The 21,299-nt window shown below is 43.1% G+C and overlaps 1 protein-coding gene across 3 annotated transcripts in view; it reads right to left on the bottom strand.

Annotated features, from left to right (window-relative positions):
* ankrd44 (ankyrin repeat domain 44) overlaps nt 1-21,299 on the bottom strand; it is a 46,246-nt gene that overhangs the window by 6,663 nt on the left and 18,284 nt on the right. For 2 of the 3 annotated variants that reach the window (XM_049594044.1, XM_049594042.1), the window contains exons 4-27: nt 20,853-20,923; nt 20,029-20,229; nt 19,416-19,503; nt 18,842-18,984; nt 17,157-17,369; nt 16,436-16,514; nt 16,231-16,345; nt 16,050-16,132; nt 11,288-11,396; nt 10,743-10,811; nt 9,491-9,631; nt 8,929-8,994; nt 8,421-8,532; nt 7,727-7,798; nt 6,528-6,729; nt 5,742-5,829; nt 5,539-5,656; nt 3,813-4,035; nt 3,431-3,518; nt 2,496-2,579; nt 1,836-1,981; nt 1,655-1,737; nt 555-637; nt 357-448 (exon numbers count right to left, since the gene is read on the bottom strand). In XM_049594044.1, coding sequence (XP_049450001.1) covers nt 357-448; nt 555-637; nt 1,655-1,737; nt 1,836-1,981; nt 2,496-2,579; nt 3,431-3,518; nt 3,813-4,035; nt 5,539-5,656; nt 5,742-5,829; nt 6,528-6,729; nt 7,727-7,798; nt 8,421-8,532; nt 8,929-8,994; nt 9,491-9,631; nt 10,743-10,811; nt 11,288-11,396; nt 16,050-16,132; nt 16,231-16,345; nt 16,436-16,514; nt 17,157-17,369; nt 18,842-18,984; nt 19,416-19,503; nt 20,029-20,229; nt 20,853-20,923 — 2,769 coding nt within the window. The remainder of the gene's footprint in view (nt 1-356; nt 449-554; nt 638-1,654; nt 1,738-1,835; nt 1,982-2,495; nt 2,580-3,430; nt 3,519-3,812; nt 4,036-5,538; nt 5,657-5,741; nt 5,830-6,527; nt 6,730-7,726; nt 7,799-8,420; nt 8,533-8,928; nt 8,995-9,490; nt 9,632-10,742; nt 10,812-11,287; nt 11,397-16,049; nt 16,133-16,230; nt 16,346-16,435; nt 16,515-17,156; nt 17,370-18,841; nt 18,985-19,415; nt 19,504-20,028; nt 20,230-20,852; nt 20,924-21,299) is intronic. The other variant, XM_049594043.1, reaches the window with a different exon arrangement.

Below are 21,299 nucleotides of genomic sequence, written 5' to 3'. Positions count from 1 at the left end.
ACTTTAAATGAAGTATTCCATTCATTAGACTTTGGCAATTAATTCATGTCATGTTCTTCCTCATCCTGTCATCTCTCTGCTGTCACTGTCAAATAAAGGCAATAAAATGTTGAAACAGTGTTGAAGTGTCTCATTTTTAAATCTTGGAATATCATCTCTAGACTCCATGAGCAGTGGGAACCCTCTTTTAGAGATTCATTTGCAGTGCACGTGGAATAAATGAAATTAAAATCATTCATTATTGCAGTTCATGCAGGAACGGAGGAAAACAGCCATGCTGACAAACGACCACTGCATGCAGCTCGAACTGATAAAGGTCCTGGAGGAGGGGCTGGTTTAGACCTGGGTCACCCTACCGTTCTCATCCACCGTCTGAACGCTGGCTCCTCGAGACAGCAGCTCCTGGACCGCCTTCTTCAGACCGCTACGAGCCGCCAGGTGGAGAGGACTGACACACACAGAGTTAAACATGATCATGTTGACCATTTCTAGTTCATCAGATTACAGTGAGACTGAACATGTTTTGTCATGTGATGGAGGTGTTAGAAACTCACGTTTGCAGTGCTGCATTTGTGGCGTTGATGAGCGCCGTGTCAGACAGCTTCTCCAGGATCAACATCACACAGTCTTCTCTTCCCTGCAAAGTTACAGAGACAAAACATTCATTCAAACCTGGTGGTGTTTTTGTGTGACTGACGTGTCCTGATGTTAATGTTAAAGGTGTCATCAGATCTCACATGTTGATCTCAATGAGACTTCATGAATAAAACCTTTACGCAGCAGTTCGGATTTTTGTAATGGGCTTGTAGGAGGCATTTATCTACAGTCAGTGTATCTACAGTAGATGTCGTCTGTACACCCCCAGTTTGGACAAGCAGGAGGATGTATCACCACCAGAGCTGAGCAATGTACTGCTGTGGACGAGGGATGCAGTAAAAGGTTTGTTACTATACTGTGACTTTTTTTTTCATGATTTTGGATGACATGCTTCAAATCATGAAAAAAAGTCATAGTATAGCATGTTGCCCAAAATTATCGAAAAAGTCATAATATAGTATGTCGTCCGAAATCATGGAAAAAAGTCATAATATAGCATGTCATCCGAAATCATGGAAAAAAGTCACAGTATAGCATGTCATCCGAAATCATGGAAAAAAGTCATAATATAGCATGTCGTCCGAAATCATGGAAAAAAGTCATAGTATAGCATGTCGTCCGAAATCATGGAAAAAAGTCATAGTATAGCATGTTGTCCGAAATCATGGAAAAAAGTCATAGTATAGCATGTCGTCCAAAATCATGGAAAAAGTCACAGTATAGCATGTCGTCCAAAATCATGAAAAAAAGTCACAGTATAGCATGTCAAAATAATCTAAACATAGACACCTAATCTGAGAGAAAACTCCTGTGTTCTGTGAGGCCAAATTATTGTTTTTGAGAAAGCATATATGGATATAATCGCTTCAGTTCCCTATCAGAAAGGGCAGTCTGACGGTAAGGTAAAGTGGTTGACAATGTTGTTTAAAGAACTAACAAACATGATCAGTGATAATGTACGAGTGTGAGGAGGGTTTCAGGAAAGGGACTGCACTGACTTTTAAAAGACACTGGCATCAAATAAGGTGGAGGGTGGAGCCCCCGTGTGGAGACTTACATTACTGCAGGCTAGATGCAGGGCGGTGTTTCCATCTTTGTCCGTCAGACTGAGGTTGCTCCCAGCGCTGGTCAACAGCACCTCTGCAGACACACACACAAACAGATACACTCAAAATCAGCGACACAGAACAGGAGACAAAACACCATGGGTAAAAAAAAAAAAAAAACAAACTCCGTACCCAGGGCTCCGACTCTGCCCTTCTCTGCCACCATCATCAGTGCACTGCGACCTGATTGGTCCACAGCATCAACAGGTGCATCATGGGACAGGAGCAGCTGGATGCAGTCAACATGACCCGAGAACGCTGCAGCGTGAAGAGGAGTCCTGCAGCAGAGAGGAAGATGCTTCACTGAAGTTAAAGTACTGACTCCACAACAATAATACTCCACTACATGTAACAGTCCTGCGTTTAAAACATTACTGAAGATAAAGTATGTATCAGCAAAATGTACGTAAAGTATGGAAAGTAAAAGTATTCATTGTGCAGTAAATGTTTCCTGTCAGTGTTTTTCTGTTCTGATATTTTTGGGTTAATATTCCTGCAGCATGAATGTGTCATTTTCCTGCTGTAGATGTTTCAGGTTGTGCTTGTTTTAACTCCTTCATATCCTGTTGGGTCATTTAATCTACAGCAATGCATCATGGTCTATAAGATCATCATAAGATCACAGGTTTTGAAAGAGTTTATTTAGATGTAGAAGAAGAATTAACTCAACACATCCTTCAGTTTATCACAAACACAAGAGATGAAGTGGAATGGAAGTATGAAGTCACATTATATCAAATACTTAAATACAGTATTTGAGTAAATGTACTTAGTTACACACACACATCTTACCTGTCCTTGGCGTCTTTGCAGCCAGCGATGTCCGAGCCCATGGCCTCCAGCAGCAGAGATGCACAGGACTCGTGATCGTTCACTCTGTTGGTGGAATGTTTTTAAAGTGTTCAGTGTGTTTTAACTGTGAATCCTGATGCTGCTGCTCCGTGTCAGTCCAGAGGATGTTAAGCACTAAAATATCTTTCTTTGAATATTTTATGAAAATACAGTTTAATAAGAAGCTCTACAGCATTTTATTTCCTTTTTTCTTTTCACTTTCTGAGCTGCGCTCGCTATCGTTCACAGGTTCATGAAGGAAACAGTAAAAATAAACATTTTGATCAATAAACTGATTGACAGAAAGTTGAAATGGCTTTTATTATTTTTATAATGGAATTATTTTTCTTTGTTTCTGTAATTAGTTGAATTCTTAAAGTCTAACTTTTATTCTTATTTTATTATTGTTTCTCGTGAGGGGAGACTGGCAACTATGAATTTTACTGTATGATGTAAACTGCTGTGTTTTTACTGTGCATGACAATAAACTTTTTGAATCTTGACTCAATGTACTGTCAGTGAGGGCCGTCCCTCAGTGATCTCTCTAATATAATAAAGGTTAAAAGAATTCTGAAGTGAATGAACTTAAAAATCATTAATTCAACAAAATTAAACACGTCGCTTTTTAAACTTTTAAACAATTAAACATCTTTTTTTTATCTCACAAATCAAACTGACAAAAAGCCACAATGGATACTGTTCACCATATTCTGACACTTCACAGATTAAATGATCAGTAAGTTCAGTAGAAAACTAATTAATAGATCAATGAGAGCAAAAGTAATCATAACTAAGAGCCCTGGTATAAATACAACAACAAATGTGTTTAAATCAACCCGATCTTTTCAAAAAGGTCAATAAAAAAATCGATCAATAAATAATATCTAATAACTTACACAGCACAGTGGAGAGGGGTGAACGGGTTCCCATCAATACAGCGACAACCTTTCTGCTCCAGCAGAACCTCCACACACCCCTCATGACCTGCGCACACACACACACACACACACACACAAAAATGATGTTAAACTATAAATCAGACCAGCAAAGACGTGACTCAATATTTCTCTTATTTTTTGTCGTTTTCTCTTAAAGAGAGAAAGAGACTGTAAACACTATCATGATGTGCACCCTGAGTAATTTTTTTTAATTATAAAAACACTTTTTAAAGCCTCATAATTAATAAGTAATTATTTCTTGTACGAGCGTCACCTCTGAAACAACAACAGAGTTAAAACCAGTTTCCTGCAGGCTGGGTGTATCTGTATGAACACTGACCGTAGTAGCAGGCCCAGTGCAGCGGCGTGTACCCGCTGTTGTCTCTCAGCGGGGGAAGGGACGGCGGCTCGGAGCAGGCGATGCTCAGCAGCTCGCTCAGCCACGAGGCGTGACCTCGGGCGGCGGCCAGGTGGATGGCGGTGCGACCTCGAGAGTCGCCAATTAAAACCGAGGCTTCCTGCTCCAGCAGACACTGGATACACTCCTCCTGACCACACAGCAGCTGCAGAAACAAGACGGACGTCTTTAAATGAAAGTCAAACATACTGCTGGTTCACATTATTATCCGCCATCTTTATATAGTGTGACACAAGTCTGAGGGTTAATGTCACATATCTGTGTGATATAAAAGACAGACACAACATTCAGTCACCTTGATGGACTCTTTGGAAAACCTTTTTCTTTTAGTTTATTTAATGACAAGAATATTATTAACACAATTGCAATAAACCTTATTTATGCAACGCTTTTCAAATCAAGTCCTTCACATGGTTGAACCAGGATTAAAACATTTCTTGACTGCAATGAGGCAAAAATCAGACAATCAAAATAATACAAACAATAAAACGGAGTGACGACAATAACCAGAAAATTGCACTCAGAGAAGTGGCAGCCTGGCAAAGATCTGTAGCTGATCACGGCCACTCCAGACAATGTGATCTGCACCTGGTGGAACTGTCCCTCCAGGCTCCCTTAGAGTTTCAGCGAAGACTGCAAAGAACAGGGACTAATTCATCTTATAATGTGGATCTAACTTCTGTGGATCATAATAACATATCAGGTATGGAATTAATCTGCAGAGACTCTGGCTCAAAATGAGAGCAACATTTTTTTATGAATGTCTAATTTTTAGCCACAATGACGGCAAAAATATGACCTGCAACAGACGGGAAGAGTTACTGATTTTAACTGAGCTGATTTCCAGAAACGCCTTTTGCTCTATGCTTTTGCTGCGTGATTTTCTTGAGCCTTTAAGGCCCCTGCCGGCCAATCAAGAGCAGTGAGCAGTCAGCATTAAATGACGGAATAAAACAGCCAATAAAACAGGTTTATCAACAACTGCGAGTTACCTCAACCACGAAAGATCACTGAGCATACACTCGTAATTGTGCACACAAAATATAAAGCTGATTGGTCCAGTAGTTTGTGAGATTAGCTGTGGACACTCACAGACACACGACCGAACACATCATACCATTCAGGCTTATTATGCCTGATGGAGACAATAAAACAGATGAGTTGGAAATAAAAAACATTTACGAAAAACCTTTTTTAAAGATAAGTTTTGAGAAGTGATTTAAAAGATCTCTCACTAATTCTTCACCTTCAGATCATACGAGATTTGAGAATCTGTCATCCAAAATAGGAAATTAAAAATGACTCGCTGGAACAGCTGGAAATCTATTTCAGACTTGAGGAACACTTGTAAAATATGCCTGGACTTTTTCATTAGTTTATACAACAGTGTTTTAAGTGTTGACATGAGAAGCAGACAACAGAAACATAGAGCACAGTAAAGTGAAAGAAAGTTCAAAGAAACATAGCATAAAACCAAAATCATGTCCACCTGGTCAGCAGATATTTACAGTCACCAATGCAAAGAACTAATAAATTGTAACACAGTGATAAAAGAAAAGATATAACAGGTAAGTGCCATGATTGTTCTGGTGGAACATTCAAGCCTCCCTGAAGTCATGACAGAGAAAGGGAGAATGTGAACACTCACCCCGAGGTGCAGGGCAGTGAGGCCGTGGTTATTCGCAGCGTTCACGTTTGCTTCCCGCTCCAGCAGCAGTGACACGGCGTCCACATGACCTCCTGCGACCGCCAGCATCAGAGGAGTCCTGCAGACGAGGAAGAGGAGGTGTTAAAAACAAACTGGAACAGATCAAGAGAAAACTGAAGGGGAGGAAAACACAAAGTACTCACTGTCCCTGAGAGTCAGCAGCATCTACCAGGTCTGCACTGTCTGATTCATCCAGCAGGAGGCGCACACATGTCGTGTGACCGTTCATCACTGGAGGAGGACGGAGAGGGTGAGGCAGCAAGAGAAGAAGAAACACAAAGTGACAGAGATGTTTATTAATAGTCGGTTTGATCAGATGGGGAGGACTCCTGCGTCACCAGTGCAAAGAGTGCAAAAATAAGAAGCACAGGCCTAAAAGCAGCAGGGTGAGCAGCGTGCTGGATACAAACAAATATTTACAACAAATAACCTGTTTTCAAACACAGGTATGAGCTGAAGTCACTCATGTGAACAGACGAGCTGTGACTGACTGTACGCCCGAAGCTTCACACGTCACTGCCGATTCAGGGAGACGTTCAGTTTGTCATTTAGCAGCTGAACGATATGTTCAGGTGATTAGAAACACACAGTGGGAGCATTTACACCTGGAGCCATGTAATAAGGTTGCAAAGTAATATTTAAACCTCCAATCACTATGTTGTGACTCACACAAAGTATCACATTATATCCCATGAGCCCACAGTGGAGGTACATTAGTACTGAATGATGGCTTTTTCCAGACAATACATTTACTGAATTCACTGTGTGTTGTTGCATTAACAGATCCAAACCATCAACAACAGCCTGAGACCAAGTGTCCACATACTTTTGGCCACATCGAGCTGAAACGTGTTGAAACGTGTTGAAACCAGATGTTAACGTGACACAGAAACAGGAACAGTGAATCATGAGCTTGAAACTGAACCCACCTGCCAGGTGGACTGGGCTGCGTCCGTACTGGGTGTCAGTGGTGCGCGGCGACGCTCCCTGGCTGAGGAGGGTGTGAACACACTCGGCGTGGCCCCGGAGGGCAGCCAGGGCCAGGGGGGTCCTCCCCACCTCGTCCCCCTGGTCCACCTCCCTCTCCCCCTGCAGCAGCACCTCCAGAGCCTGAGCGTGGCCGTGGTACGCCTGCAGAGAGACGGAGACGCTTCATGAAATTTTCGTCATCAGAGTTTTTTTTCAGACACTTTAAGAATCATTTATTCAGGAAAAGTTCTTGTTCAACTTCTGTGTTCAAATATTTAAGATTGTTCCCTTGTTTTGTTAAATGAAAAACTACTGTTTAATTTGAATTTTTTATATTTAATTTAAGGAGAATTCACAGTTAAGGTTTGAAGAATTTATGTAAACACTTAATTATTTCTTTCCTTTTTTTATTCTATCAGTTTATCTTTGTTTTCTGTTTTCAGTGACTAAACTGCAGAGAAGATTGTTTGTCTTTGAAAAATTAAGTGTTTTTTTTTCATAGTGAGTTCACAGCTAATTTGTATACTCAATCAACATTTCCCATACAGCTCATGTGTTTTGAAACATTTAAGAACTTTCCCGTCTTTCCTAGTAGTTGTAGTGATTTTTATTCCGAACATGCAAAAGATATATAACGTATATATGAACAAGTAAAACAGAAATAATAATACAGAAATGGACAATCAAGACAATTTTAGAAAAGAAAACAGCACAATAATTTCACTTACATGTCTGAAAAGGGGTGGGAAGAAGTACAACTTATGTAATCCTGCCCCTTCTCCATAAAATATTATTTATCTCCCTCTTCCTTTTACATTACTCTTTTCTTATTTATATATGCATATATACACACACACACACACACACACACACACACACATACATACTGTATGTACATATATATGCATATGTATACACACATACTCTTTTTCCGTTACATTTCTTAATTGTGCTGACAAATATAAATAAATAATAATTAACAAAAGAAAAAAATATATTTAAAAAACAACAACAACAAAAAAACAACAACGTAACCATGGTTTGGTTAAAAAAAAAAGTTCATATTTTATGATATGATATTTTCAGTTGTTCTGTCAATAAATACATATGTAAAGACAGTGACATCACATGCTATCGTGTGTGTTTGTGTGAGACTCACAGCGAGGTGCAGTGGGCTCCTGGCGTTCGGAGATTCAGGGTCGTCTTGTTGAGTGTCGTCTCTGTCCAGCAGCTGCAGGTCACAACAACAACTCGTCAACACTGAACCTACAGGAAGTCCTCTCATATATAACATGTACTCTATACCAGTGGTTCCCAACTGGTGGGTTGCGGTCCATTCTGAATGGACCACATGTGACTCGCAAACAAAACACACTTTATTTTGAAGTACAGTGAATTTCCAGCATAGAGCTTTTATTCTGAAGTGCTGTTCCTGTTGTAGAGCGGGTTACTAACAGACAGCTGCTTGACACACACAGTGAACCAGCTCGATGACATGTCCAAACACAAATATGATGTTGAGTGTAATGAACTGTGTGGACCTCAAACTAATGACTGAGGGAAAAATCTGGAACCTGTGGTCGGACCAGTAAGGAACCTCTGCTCTATACTTCAATATCAAAGGGAAGTGACTCTTGTGATTTTATGGATTAATATACTCGAAACATTTTAAAACGTTTTTGACACAAACTGTGTTTAAAACAAGAGACAGCAGAAACTTGGAATGTTGCTGCACGGAGAGCGGAGAAAATATGATCAGCCAACAGATGGAGAAAACGCCTCGAGTCACAAAACAACTATTTCCTCCCTCTGTGTGTGTGTGTGTGTGTGTGTGTGTGTGTGTGTGTACTGACCAGCTCCAGACAGTGCCTGTGTCCATATGCTGCGGCGTAGTGGACAGGACTGTAGCCCTGCTTGTCTTTGAGAGAGGCCGTCGCTCCGCTCTGCAGCAGGAACTCTAAACATCTGGAACACAAACATCTCAGTTATCATTCAACACATGACACGGCTCACGCGTAACACCGAACCAGACCATGATCTGGTTCATGTTTTTGCAGTGAGTAGCGGCACCGTTTCATTTGTGCATTGCATCATGGGACGACAGACTGACATACAATGAAACTGTGCTGGGCAACTGCTGCCTCAGATGGGTCGTTTTTTGGCCCGCCAAAATAAAAGCACACTAAGTGTTAGTTAAGTGTGAGTTGCTGCATGTTTTTATGAAAAACATGCAGCTGTTTTTTATTTGATTTAATCACCTTTCGTGTGTTTTGTCCTCATAAGCTTATAAACATGAACATGCAGAGTGAACCTGGACACAGCTTTGGTCCAAATGACGTATATCTCTTAGCGTGGACTTACAGCGCCGCCTCTTTCTCCCTCTCTGCCTGGACTCCTTCGCTCTCTGGCTCCAGAGCCACACGGCGCCTGCAGAGGAGGAGACAACAGGGGGGAAGGAGGAAAGGAGGGAAGGAGGGAGGAGGGAGGAGGGAGGAGGGAGGAAAGGAGGGAAGGAGGGAGGAGGGAGGAGGAGTGACATAAAGGAGGATAAAGCATCAACACACTCAAACAACAGCCTCTTTTAATACGGCGTTATCTCCTGATGCTAACAAGTGGATAACTTGTTACTGTGCTGCCGAGCGCCAAAGTGTGGTGCTGCCAATCCTGGAGGCCAAGCAAGACTATCACCACCTCAGTCTCACCTCCAGGTTACCATGGAAACAGAAAAGGTGTGGACCGGCAGGTTTCTATATGCAGTAACAGTAGACAGCTACCCAGATTCTCAGAGCAACACCAGAGAAGCGGTGTGAAGAGCTTTTCAGATGCTCCTCCTCCTCTCCTCGTCGGGTTTAAAAATAATTCTCCTCCTAACTTTGGAACAACAGACGATGAAGAGCAGATGTGTCTCTGTGCTCCTCCTCACCTCCTGTCCAGGTCCGAGGCAGCTGCATAGTGCAGGGCGGAGCGCCCCCACTGGTCCGTGGCGTTGATGGCTGTGCCACAAGCAACCAGAGTCTCCAGACACTGATAGTGACGGCTGGCGGCCGCGTAGTGGAGGGGGGTTCTGGAAAATAACGGAGGACACAAATATTCAGACACGCCAAGTTTCCCTCAATTACAAAACCTCAGGACACACACTACATGGCCAAAAGTATATGGACACCAAACTTTTTTTTACCTGGTTACATCGATTTCATTTATAAAACTTTAATTGCAACTGTGAGAAATGTCACTTAACAAACAATGTTAACAAACAATTATTTTCACTATCGATTAATCTGCTGATTATTTTCTCGATTAATCATCATCAATATCTTACATGCCGATATATAACAACTCATTTGGCTGATAACTGATCCTGATCTTTTTCCCCACCTCATTTTAGTGATCAAGTCTCTTCTGTGGACTGATATTATCGCATATCCCTGATCATTTTGTCTATAAAATCTCTCGTCATAATCTTCCACAGCCAAGATAATATCTTCAAATGTCTTGTTTTATTCAACTAACATTTCAAAACCCAGACAAGTTCAGTTCATATCAATCATGACAAAAAAAAAGCATCAACTCTTCACATTTAAAAAGCTGAAACAAGACAATGTCACAAGAGCATCAGTGATGTCGACCGATCTCTGCAGCATATCAGATATCGGCAAAAAAATCCAATCACATGCATCACGAATTTGCTTTCCTGTGAACTTGTGCACACTCCCTGATGGATATTTTTGCACCTCCTGCACACAACTGTACAGCTTTCTCCTTCTGAAACAGTTACATTGTAAATGTTAAGCTGTTTATTATTTGTTCTATTATCTTTTCAAAGAAACGTTCTCCCATTTCTATTTTGATGTTTCAATTCTATGTTTATGTTTTTAAGTGTTGCAGTACTTCTTTATTCTATTTGCTCTAAATATGTTTATCATATGTTTAATGTGTGAACCAAAGACTAAAGATAATAAAACTTATTCTGACTCTGATAAAGTCTTGACAGAGGTGTTTAATTGGGCTCAAATTCTTTGACTACAAACTCAGAAAACCATCTCTATGCACACTTGTCATGTTGAAATACAAAAGGAGCTTTTCCAAATTGTTGCTAGAAAGTTAAAAATGATAACAACATCATAACAGTACGCACTGCAGCATTGTTCAGTCTGGACAGTGATGTGTTCTCTTACCTGCCACATTTATCCCTCCTGTTGTGGTCTCCGCCGCTGCTCAGGAGCAGCTTGACACACTCCACATTACTGCACACAGAGAGCAGGCAGAGACAGACCATTCAGACTGTGTACACTGACAGATTTAGTTACTGCTTTAAAGGTTAAAACAAAAACACTTGATGCTCAATAACCCACAGGAAGTGATAAATATAACTTATACTCTTCAACACAAAAGATGATGAAAGGATGATTCATGTTTTGAACACCAGGGTCACATTGTCACACTGTGGGTTTTTATCAATCAGATGAGGAAACTAACACTCAGGTTTAGATAAAATGAGATAAGATAAGATCATCCTATACTGATTCCCAGAGGGAAAATCTGGATTTCACCATCTGACTAAACCGTTTACAGCCCGTCTGATCATCTGAATGCTTGAGTTTGAAATCATGTCCAGAGCTATGAAAGTAAGAGCTGCTGTAAAGAACCAGAATGATTCTTTAAGGCCTTTTAAACCTTTTGATCCAGATATAATGTGTGTCTTTAAGACAGTGTGACTCACCCTCCGGCGGCGGCAGCGTGCAGGCAGGTCCTCCCCAGGCTGTCAGGAGTGTCGATCTGGAAGCCTGCAGACAGGACCGAGTCGTTACACATTATGCTAAACCTCCGGCCTGAAGGGGGCAGCGCAGGGAGAGACGGAGGGAGGCCACACAACACACAGCAGCAGCCACCACAGAGAGAAAGAGACACAGGAAGAGGAGGAGGTGGAGAGAAAGACAGGTGTAAGTGCAACAGGTGGGGGAAGAAGGTTAGGTGAGAGTGCATGATGCTGGATGTGCAAACAGGGAAACACAAATATCTATAAGCTACGTGTTTCACAGCCAGAGAGCTGAAGACGGTACGTGTTATATCAGAGGAAGGAAGGAATCTTACAGAGGAAGAACAACAAGCAGTTCATGTGGGTTTGATCAGTTCAATGATTAAGACTAAAAAGTAACAGCCCTTCTTCAGCAGACAGACTTTTAGAACATTTTTGGGAATTCAGGTAGCCTGGAAATCCAGACCCAAATCTAGAAAGATTTAGGGTCTGGCTATGAGTAATGAAAATGGCCCAACTCGAGGGGCGGCACCAAGCATGCATTTGTAAATATCACTGCACGCAATTGGATAACACTGCGACCAATCAGAACAACAGATTAGATTCTTCCGGTTGGCAAAACAGCAAAAACGTCCTTCTTGCAAAGGAAAGACTCGAGCGCCGTCTTCTGTTCCTCTTTTAGAGAAAAAGCCAAGTCTAACTCGTTCATTGTAGCGGCCAAAGCCGTTTCAAACAACTGGTGTTCATCCGTAGCCATCTTGCAATGTTTACTGACTGATTCTGAACTTCGTTGTCGCAGCGCTGTCGTCATCTGTTTAGCTCGCCTCTGGCCCGCCTATATCAGATACACCGATGTGATTGGTGCAGCTCGGCTCCAACGGCATGGGTAATGAGCATCATTACTGATTGCCAGAGTGACTCGCTGAGCAAATTCAAATTGTGCTCTCGCGAGAACTCTGGATTTCCAGGGTAGAATTCAGGAACTGTAACTGTAAAAACTGCCCTAACTTTAAATGAGCATAACATTCGTCACATCACAATAATAATGACCTCAAACTTTTTTCAACATGCAGAACCTCCTCCCTGACCACCTGCTGTATAAAAGACGTGGACGTAGCCACCCTGACGTCACCTACTTGTTTGTGAACTCTAATTTTGATGCCACAAATTTGGCATTTTGGTCGCTGCCATCTTGGTTTTTTTGCCATAAGTGACCATATTTGGACGAGACGATGGAGCTTCCTTCCTACAATTTCTCGGCGGACTCATGGATGTTTATTCTTGATGGATATTGTGGAATGTGTAACGCCGGGTTCACACAACTACACAGTGTTGTTGTCTGCTAAAGATGTGTGTATCATGTCTGTACATTCAGATTTGATGAAGCAGAACATTTATGCATATTTTTTGATCCCAGTCCCAGTCTTGGTCAGGTCTAGTCTCTATAAACAAATGTCTGCATATGAATGCAGTCTGTGGGCAATGGCACAAGATTTTGGTATTGGAAGTGTCCTGGTTTCCGTTTGTAGTTCGAGTAGTAATGACCAATCACACGTCACAATCACATCACCCTTTGGTTTGTGGACTCCAATTTTGAGGCATTTTGGTCGTCACCATCTTGTTTTTTTGAGCCATAAGTGGCCATATTTGGACAGAGCGATGGAGCTGTGGAGGACACGCATTGCTACCATTGCCTTAATCCTGACTGACAGGTCTCTGTGGTAGCAGCTTGTCAGTGGGGTTTGGTTGCATGCAGGTGATTGGTCCATGTGGAGAGCAAAAGAGGTGCAACTCGAAATGCCATCTTGGAACCCATCTGCAATTTAGCTTTTATTAGCGTTTTTCAAATGTATCTGTATTCATATGCAGATATCTGTTTATAGAGATTAGCCGAAGTGTTGTCTGGACCTGTCTCAAGTTGCTAATCGAACTGTGAACAATTACGGCACATGGAAGAGGGAGTCTTAGCCCATGTATCCGCTAGCTACACTGAAACCTCTGAAATGTTTATGATAAAAATATGATAAAATGACCCTCAGAGACTGATCAGCGTCGGACTGATGGCTTCCGACATTGGGTCAGATCAAAAGATCAAGATGGGACCGAAAGATGGTTTATGTCAAGTAAATCTGTGGTTAGAAATCAGTGTGAGTGCACTGATAACATCTTCCAAGAGCCTCTTACCTACATGTGATGAACATGTAATCGTGCTGCAAGTATTTTTCAGTGTTTAATCATGTATATTATTTTGAGGTAGTGTTGTCCAGCCATTGCAAAATAACTTTCAACTAAAAGCTTCTGGTTTCAGTTTTGTTCCCGCCATGACAAAACTTTCTGATGGTCCAGGAACTAACAGTGTCCTGAAGACAACTGAGTGGTCAAACACAAGCCTTCAGGGCTGCTTCAACACATTTACAGCATCCATCCGCATTGCACATAAGCAGCAGTGGTCACCAGGATTAGGACCAGAGATGGGAAGCTGACCACACAGTGCACCTACTTTATTCCATAATTGTTTCAGTGTGGTGGAGTGCTGAGTCATGAGAGTGACCAGAAAACAGTCAGCAGATCCTCCATACATTGCACGTACACAAAACATCCATTCAAACCATCAACTTTCAGACTGCACCCCTGACACCACATGCTACGCTCATGTCTCAGTTCTTTAAAACAAAAACAGCATCTAGTTTTTGTTCCTAGAGAATTCAGTGGAGGAGGATCGACCAAACAAACATATCGTGACATCACAGTCGCACATGAGTAAATTATAATGAACAACACCGTGTTGTCGTCTCGTGCTGTCGCTTTTCAATCCTCTATTATCACAGCTTGTTGAATCTTCACGGGTCTTTAAATGTCAAAGGGACTTTTAGCTCCCAAGTGCAACAGATACAAAAGCTCAGCACCACTGCTGCTCACAACCGTCCTGACCAGACGCAACACTGCAGCTGCTCACAGCTCAAGCACATGTAAATGACTCCTTTGTTGTTCAATACGGCGACTCAGCAGAGCAACATGAGGAGGTTCATCCTGCTCCAGGCCTCCACACACACCAGTGCCAGGGCCTGCCTCAAAATCTTCAGAAGGGCTTGTTGTCTGTCTCCTGTTCCTGCTCCACATTTGTTAAAGTTAATCTGCTCTGTAGTGGAAAACCAACAAAATACACGGGATGAGTGGAAAGAATTATTTCATAGCCAAAAGCAACAAGTAAACTTTTCAGATGTAAACAAGGTATCGACTACCAGTGCCGATGCTCTCAGAGGAGGATTCGGCAGAATACGCTGGTTTCCAGAGGAGAGTGGTCCCATCAGTGTGTGATTAGACTCACTGAGGCCTTGTCTTGTTGCTGGAACATTGTGACTTGCATTTGGCCGGCGCTGAATACGTGCGCTTGTGGAGGAATTCACCACCGGGAGCAAGAAAAACAACCAGGCCCATCCTCCCAGAAAACTACACTCAAGGACAGTGGTAAGGCAGAATGGACTCTGAATCTGATCAAACACACATGGTGGAAACGATCATTCCAGTGCTCTCAGAAATATCAGAGAAGTTTGATTTTTGAATACAAAACTGTTTTATTAAACATTACTCACTAACATGATGCTAGCACATTTTATCAGCTGCAACTCACTCCTCACAGAGACGGTTCATAAACCGTGACGGCCCACTTTAGACTCATTTCCTGTATCTGTGTTATGTTGGTTTCGCCACTGCCCCGCTCCTTTGGGAGACGAGTGGCGGCCCTGAGTCTATTCATTCCAATAGGAAAAGTGAACGTGAGTACAGATTATGATCATGTCCTTTGCCCTAGAGTTATTTATTGTGTCAGTCTGACTAAAACCAGACCAGAAAATCCCTGTAAACATGTCAGTGTGACTGAAATGGTCCTAAAGTGAATTTCTCTCACACCCAGATCACACAGTTGGGAGTTGAATTCCTCCTGCATGTATACAGTCAATTGGACCCAAACTGGCCGAGGCGCTCTGAGCATGCTCCGCAGTTTCCGCCCCGGGCTTTGACCCGGAAGTCCAATAGCATTAAATGTGTAAGAGAAGAAGAAGCCGGTAACAACATGGAGAAATCTACATCCAGAGCCGTGACTTTTTGGACGGACCAAATGTACAGAGCTGTAAAGTTGTCCACCATGGTAGCAGTTAGCTGCTAGCTAACCGTAGCTAACTTGTTTGTCCATTGTTTGGTCTGTGACGTAATAGGTCAACAGGAAAAAGGTCCAATACTAACAAGCTGAAAGGGGGCATATCTCCACCTATCGTAGAGGAGTTGGACAACCCGAAAACATAATGCACACAGCTGTCACCTGCACGGAGGGGTAAAAAAAGTACCACCCACCAGAGAGGCATATTTGATATTTAGCCTAGCCTAATAAAAAATTGCAGGGACACGTGCCAACAGCACCACAAGCTGTAGCCCCAAAATACATACAGAGCTAAATCATAATCTCTCTAAAACAATTTCAACAAAAACTGAACATGATCACCTTTCTAATGAGAGGACTGACTGCAGGACTGTATCAGACTGCATTGGTTTAAGCTAACTGATTATATTCTGCTAAAACACCACAAGAACTGAACATCAGTCAAAGGTAAGGAAACAGAGGTCAGTTGTGAAGATGCAAACACAAAAGAAGAAGCTGAAGAACTCCTGACATGATCGTCAGACACATCAAACTTGATTGTGACACTAAAACTAAACATTGGTGCAGTACCTGAAGACAGCAGCTTCCTGCAGCAGTCAGAGTGAGCGTTCAGGGCAGCCAGGTGGAGAGGGAACATGTCGTGGACTCCTCGCCTTTGGAGAAAGATGAAGAAATACAACAGTCTCTTTTACCTGACACCTTGTCACTGTGATGATATCACACAAAAGTCTCAACATGTGAACAAACAGACCTCGTGCAGTCTGCTCCGCTGGTGATGAGCGTGTTGATGAGGAGTTCGTGACCGTAGCGGGCAGCGATGTGCAGAGGGGTGTTACCGTCCTTGTCCACACTGTCGATCTCCCCACCTGAAATTTAACATTGATTTATTTATAGGAAGAATAAAATGTGACAGGTTTAAACTTTAAGAGACAAAAGCAAGCACAAAGAGGCCTCACCGTTCTGTATGAGGGTCTGAGAGCGAGTGAAGCGCCCGTGAACTGCCGTCATGTGAAGAGGACTCTTCCCGTCCCGACTCTGAGGAAGGTGGAGCAGAAATAAAACAACAGATTTTAGGTTTCATGTGAAACGCAGATTTAGTTTTGAGAAACACGAGCATCCATCTCAATTATGATCTCATTTCTTTGCATATTCTTTACTGAGATAAGTATTTCAACCACGCATTGTAACGCACTAATGTTCAGCAATTTTACAAGTCAATTATTATGTCAACATGCTAACCCTTAGCATGGTAAAATGTTTAGCAATTCAACAAACTAACGTTATCATGTCGACAGTTATTCAGTTTCTTATTGTGTAATTTTAAATCTGTATTAATTGACTTTTTAATTGTTTTTATGGTGCACATGTTGGCAAACAGTTGCCTATTTAAAATCCAGCAGACACAAACCAACACTGAAGTCTTCTCTCTGACAAATCTCGACTAAAATTCCCTCTTACTTTAGCTCTGTTTTGGTCTCTTCCAGCGCCACATTGGAGCATTTAGCAGCTAAAGAGCCAGTCGTTTCCCTCAGGAGTTGGTGGAGACCAAAAACAGAGCTAAAAGACGGCAAATTTTGGACTCACATTCATCAGGTGGACACAAACACAACTTCAAATGAATGCTGATGTTCCTCTGTAACTCCTGTATGTCTTTTGGCAGACATTAAGCTGGCATACCTGTACGTTGACATCAGCCCCGTTGTTGACCAGGAACTCCAGACAGAGCGCTCCGTGTGTGGAGGCGGCAGCAAAGTGCAGCGGGGTGAAGCCCTTGTTGTTGGCCTGGCTGACATTGGCGCCGTAATCGATGAGCTCGCTGACAACGGCGTCCTGACCGTTAAAACAGGCCACGTGGAGCGCCGTGTTCCCAAAGGCGTTAGACTCATCTATCTGTTGTCAAGAGTGAAAAGAAGACCTGTTATAACGGCCAAGGAAAGGTGTGTGTGTGTGTGTGTGTGTGTGTGTGTACGTGTTGAGATTGTGTATGTGTGCATAATGAGCTAGTTTAACATGGAAAATGTGTCATTGAGTGTGGGAGTTATTTTCCTCGGGTGTGAAACAGACTAAGACAGAGAATCTGTGTGTGTGTGTGTGTGTGCATGGCTGTACATCTATCTTTGTGAGGACCAATAGGAGTTTTATACTCTGTGAGGGCATTTTGTCTGGTCCTCACTTTGGGGCAGACGCTCAAATAGACACACAAGTCAGTCTTTAGACGCTTTGCTTAACCTTCGGTGGCTCGCTGAACTCTTGTGCTCGTAAACATAGTCCAACTGCGTTAAAAGTTTTAAACAAAGTCGCTGTAAGTCCTTCATTTCCACAATCTTGTGGACTGAGCACACGTTTGATAAAACAGAGTTAAATCTCTCGGCATCCATTTTCAAGCTCTCTGTGTGTTGGTTTCCTTGCAGACGAGAAAAGGGAGAGCACACATTTCCAGGAGGGCGTGTCCTTTTCAAAAATGCAAGAGGCGTTGCTTTGTTGCCGGCCGTTTTTCGCCAGTGTGTTAAACACACTTTAGAAAGGAGTGTCCCCAGACTATCAGAAGGCGGAGATCTCTGATTGTCTGGTGGCGAGACTAGACGCTCAAAGGACTGCTTTAAGGTTCAGACTTGGTTTTAAAGTTCAGGTTAGATTAGGCCCGTTTCCACTGAAGAAGTTCCTGGTACTATTTGGGGGGCAGGAACTTTACAGGACGTCCTCTCGCTCTGCCCTCTCAACCGCCGTGTCTCCACGAGAGGGCGAAGTAGGAGGAAGGTTCCTGTAAAGTTACCGGGCTCTGGATGTGATGTAATCGTTGCGCCACCATTTTGACCACGGCGTCGCGGCAAAGAAACAAACAAAGAACGACAACAAAAAAGAAGAAGCAGAAGTAAGAAGAAGAAAGCAGACATAAGAAAGACGATTATCAACATGGAAGGAGCTGAGGTGGTTGCTGGGTTTCTGGCGTGTCTCTTCGTTTACATGGCGGTGGAAGCTATGAACGAGAGTTTTAAAAATGCCGGCTATTTTGTTGCTTTCTGTTGACGTCACATCCCGCCTTGAGTCAGCACCAAGTAATCCCCAAGCCCCAGCCAGGAGTTTTTTTGGGCTGTTCTGAGTACCTACTCCGAGGCAGGGACTTGTTTAGCCCCTGTAAAAGTTCCAGAACTCTGTCCTTCGGGGGTGGTTCCTGCGGTGGAGACACACACCAACGGCCCCGACCCCGTAAAATTACCCTGAAGTTCCTGCGGTGGAAACGGGCCTATGCAGGTTTAGGTCAGGGTCAGGGTAAGGGTCAGGGGTTCGGGGTTGCATTACATCAGCAAGGGTCCTCACAGGTACAGAAAAACAAATGTGTGTGTGTGTGTGTGTTCTCTGACCTCCACTGCCAGGTTCAGCAGGTGTTTGACCACAGCGATCTGCCCGCTGGAGGCCGCTGTGTGGAGGGGAGTGTACCCCCGTTTGTCCTTACAGCTGATCTCCGCCCCCTGACTCACCAGCAGACACACCACATCCAGGTGACCTGCAGGGGGCGCACCAGAGCGCACACACCATAGGCAAAGAAAAGGAGAAATCAACTGTTAAAACGATACACCCATAATTTGAAAATAAATTATAAACACTACAGTCAGCAAATATTTCAGCAGGCTGATGTTTTCAGCCAAAGTTACGACAGATACTTTATTGATAACAGTTTTTACAACAGTGACAGTGTTTGAGGGTTAGAGGTTGTGTAAATACAAAAAAAACTTAAACCTTCCTAACTGTGCTTACTGTGAACGCTTTCTTCTGTTGGAGTGACTTTATAAAATCATTGTGCTGTGAGCTCTAATGCAAAGCTCCTTCGGCTGTGAGGCAACCCATAATGAGCCACTGATTCATTTTTACATTGATTTACTTCCAGAAAATAAAAGGCGTGATACGTTTCAAACAAACTGCGTCTTTGTCTCTCACCCATGAAAGCTGCCCAGTGCAGCGCCCGGCCATCTTTCTTATCAAAGGCGTTGATGTTGGCTCCTTTAGCGAGGAGGAGGTTCACCATCTGACAGAGAGAGAAACAGAGGGAGGCGACATTAGTGGGTAATAATATCAGAGATATGTATTTGTGTTTTTATGTTTATATGTGTCAGTGTGTGTGTGTGTGTGTGTGTGTGTGTGTGTGGGTGACGGTCTTTATATAACAGCACTGTAAATACATCTCATCACTGGGCTCAGCTGTTGCATAAACACTCTGGAGTGTGTGTGTTTGTGTGTGCTGGGCAGAAATAGAAGAAGTGGTTCATTCAGTTTGGCTGCAGAGATCCGCCGCCTCTCATTGGTAATTTTAGATTCGACATATTTGTGAATGATACCATGTGAGACAAGGAGCGTTTCAAAATGAACCACCCACTTCGTAACCCCGGCGACACAGCTGCACTCGCCCACCTGTTCAACCGAGCTGTCCAACCAAAATAGCACAAAGGATGATGACATCACAGCCTGTTGGTTGGCGAGCTACACCAGCGTGATGGAGCAGGAGAAAGGAAAAGTGCTGCAGATTATTATTTCAGTTTAGTGTCTGCAGTACCTCTGTGTGGCCGTTGAGGGCGGCGTGATGCAGGGCGGTGCGTCCGCCACGGTCCGACACATTGACACTGCTCAGCAGCGGGATGATGACCTCAGCGCATCTCAGCGCGTTATTGGCTGCAGCAACATGAAGCGGCGTCTGCCAGTTCTTGTCCCGTGCGTTCACGTCAGCCGAGTGGCGGATCAAAACTCGTACGGCCTCCTGAGGAAGAAAGACAAGAAAACAGAGTTTGACTTCACAGATAAATAACTCACTTCCTGTAGCAGCCATTTTAAGTTCTGTTTGTATTTACATTCACACCTCCGACCACCAGAGATGAGGGACGTATTTAAAGTCACAGTAAAGCTCAAGTTAGCTCAAGCCATCTTCAGCTTCTGTAATGTGGTGGACGTCAGAGTGAAACACAATGTGGGCTGAGTTGAGTTATAAATTTACATGTAAGAACTGACACATATCTCGAGACTATAAGACATACATAGTTTATTCATCCTCTGGTTATTTCAGCCATGTTGAAGGAACTGCTCACGCGCTGGGAGTGACGGAGGCTGACTGATGGTGTTGACCCAGATTTTTTAGCCCTTGCAAAGGTAAAACTGTCCCATGTGGTGATCAGAATAGTGTGTGAGGTGAGATGAGGCGGGAGAGGCTGAGAAGTGATGAGTGTGCGTGTCGGCCTGTTTTCAGGTAAATACCAGGAGGTGCAGTCGAGCTTGCTGACATCTGTGTCACAGTCAGACTCACCACGCTGCTGGAAAGGTTGTTGTTTTGGAAAGAAGAAAGGATTTGGACCCAGCAAGTGTGTGTGTGTGTGTGTGTGTACTCACCTCACTCCGTGATGCCACAGCTCGATGGAGGGGGGTGAGCCACATATTATCTTTGGCATTGACTCGAGCTCCTGCAGAGACAAGAAGGAGGTGAAACGTCAAGTTTACCGACCAAACACTCGGAGACACGAGCGTCAGCATTACAGTTGGTGGGAAACACAAACCTGCAGGATTCACTTTAACATTTTAGACTCTGAAAGAACATTTTATTGTCAAACTGTGGAAAAGGGTCAACTTAACTAGTTAAGAATTTGTAAAAATGTAACTGCTGACTAAGGCCCTGATCACACAGAAAGTATTTTAGCAGCTGGAGGCGACTTTTTGTAATTGTCTGTAATGAGAATGTAGGTTTTACTCGCTGCTACACACCCTGCGTTTCTGCACTCTAGGCACCTGGCATTTCTGCCAGAGTCACATGAACTCCTCGAGTTAAAAAAGCTTCAACTC

The sequence above is a fragment of the Epinephelus fuscoguttatus genome, linkage group LG13, assembly GCF_011397635.1.
Source record: "Epinephelus fuscoguttatus linkage group LG13, E.fuscoguttatus.final_Chr_v1".
In the NCBI taxonomy this organism is placed as follows: Eukaryota; Metazoa; Chordata; class Actinopteri; order Perciformes; family Serranidae; genus Epinephelus; species Epinephelus fuscoguttatus.
Note: the sequence above shows the minus strand (reverse complement) of the source record. Positions and strands in the feature narration are given on the sequence as shown.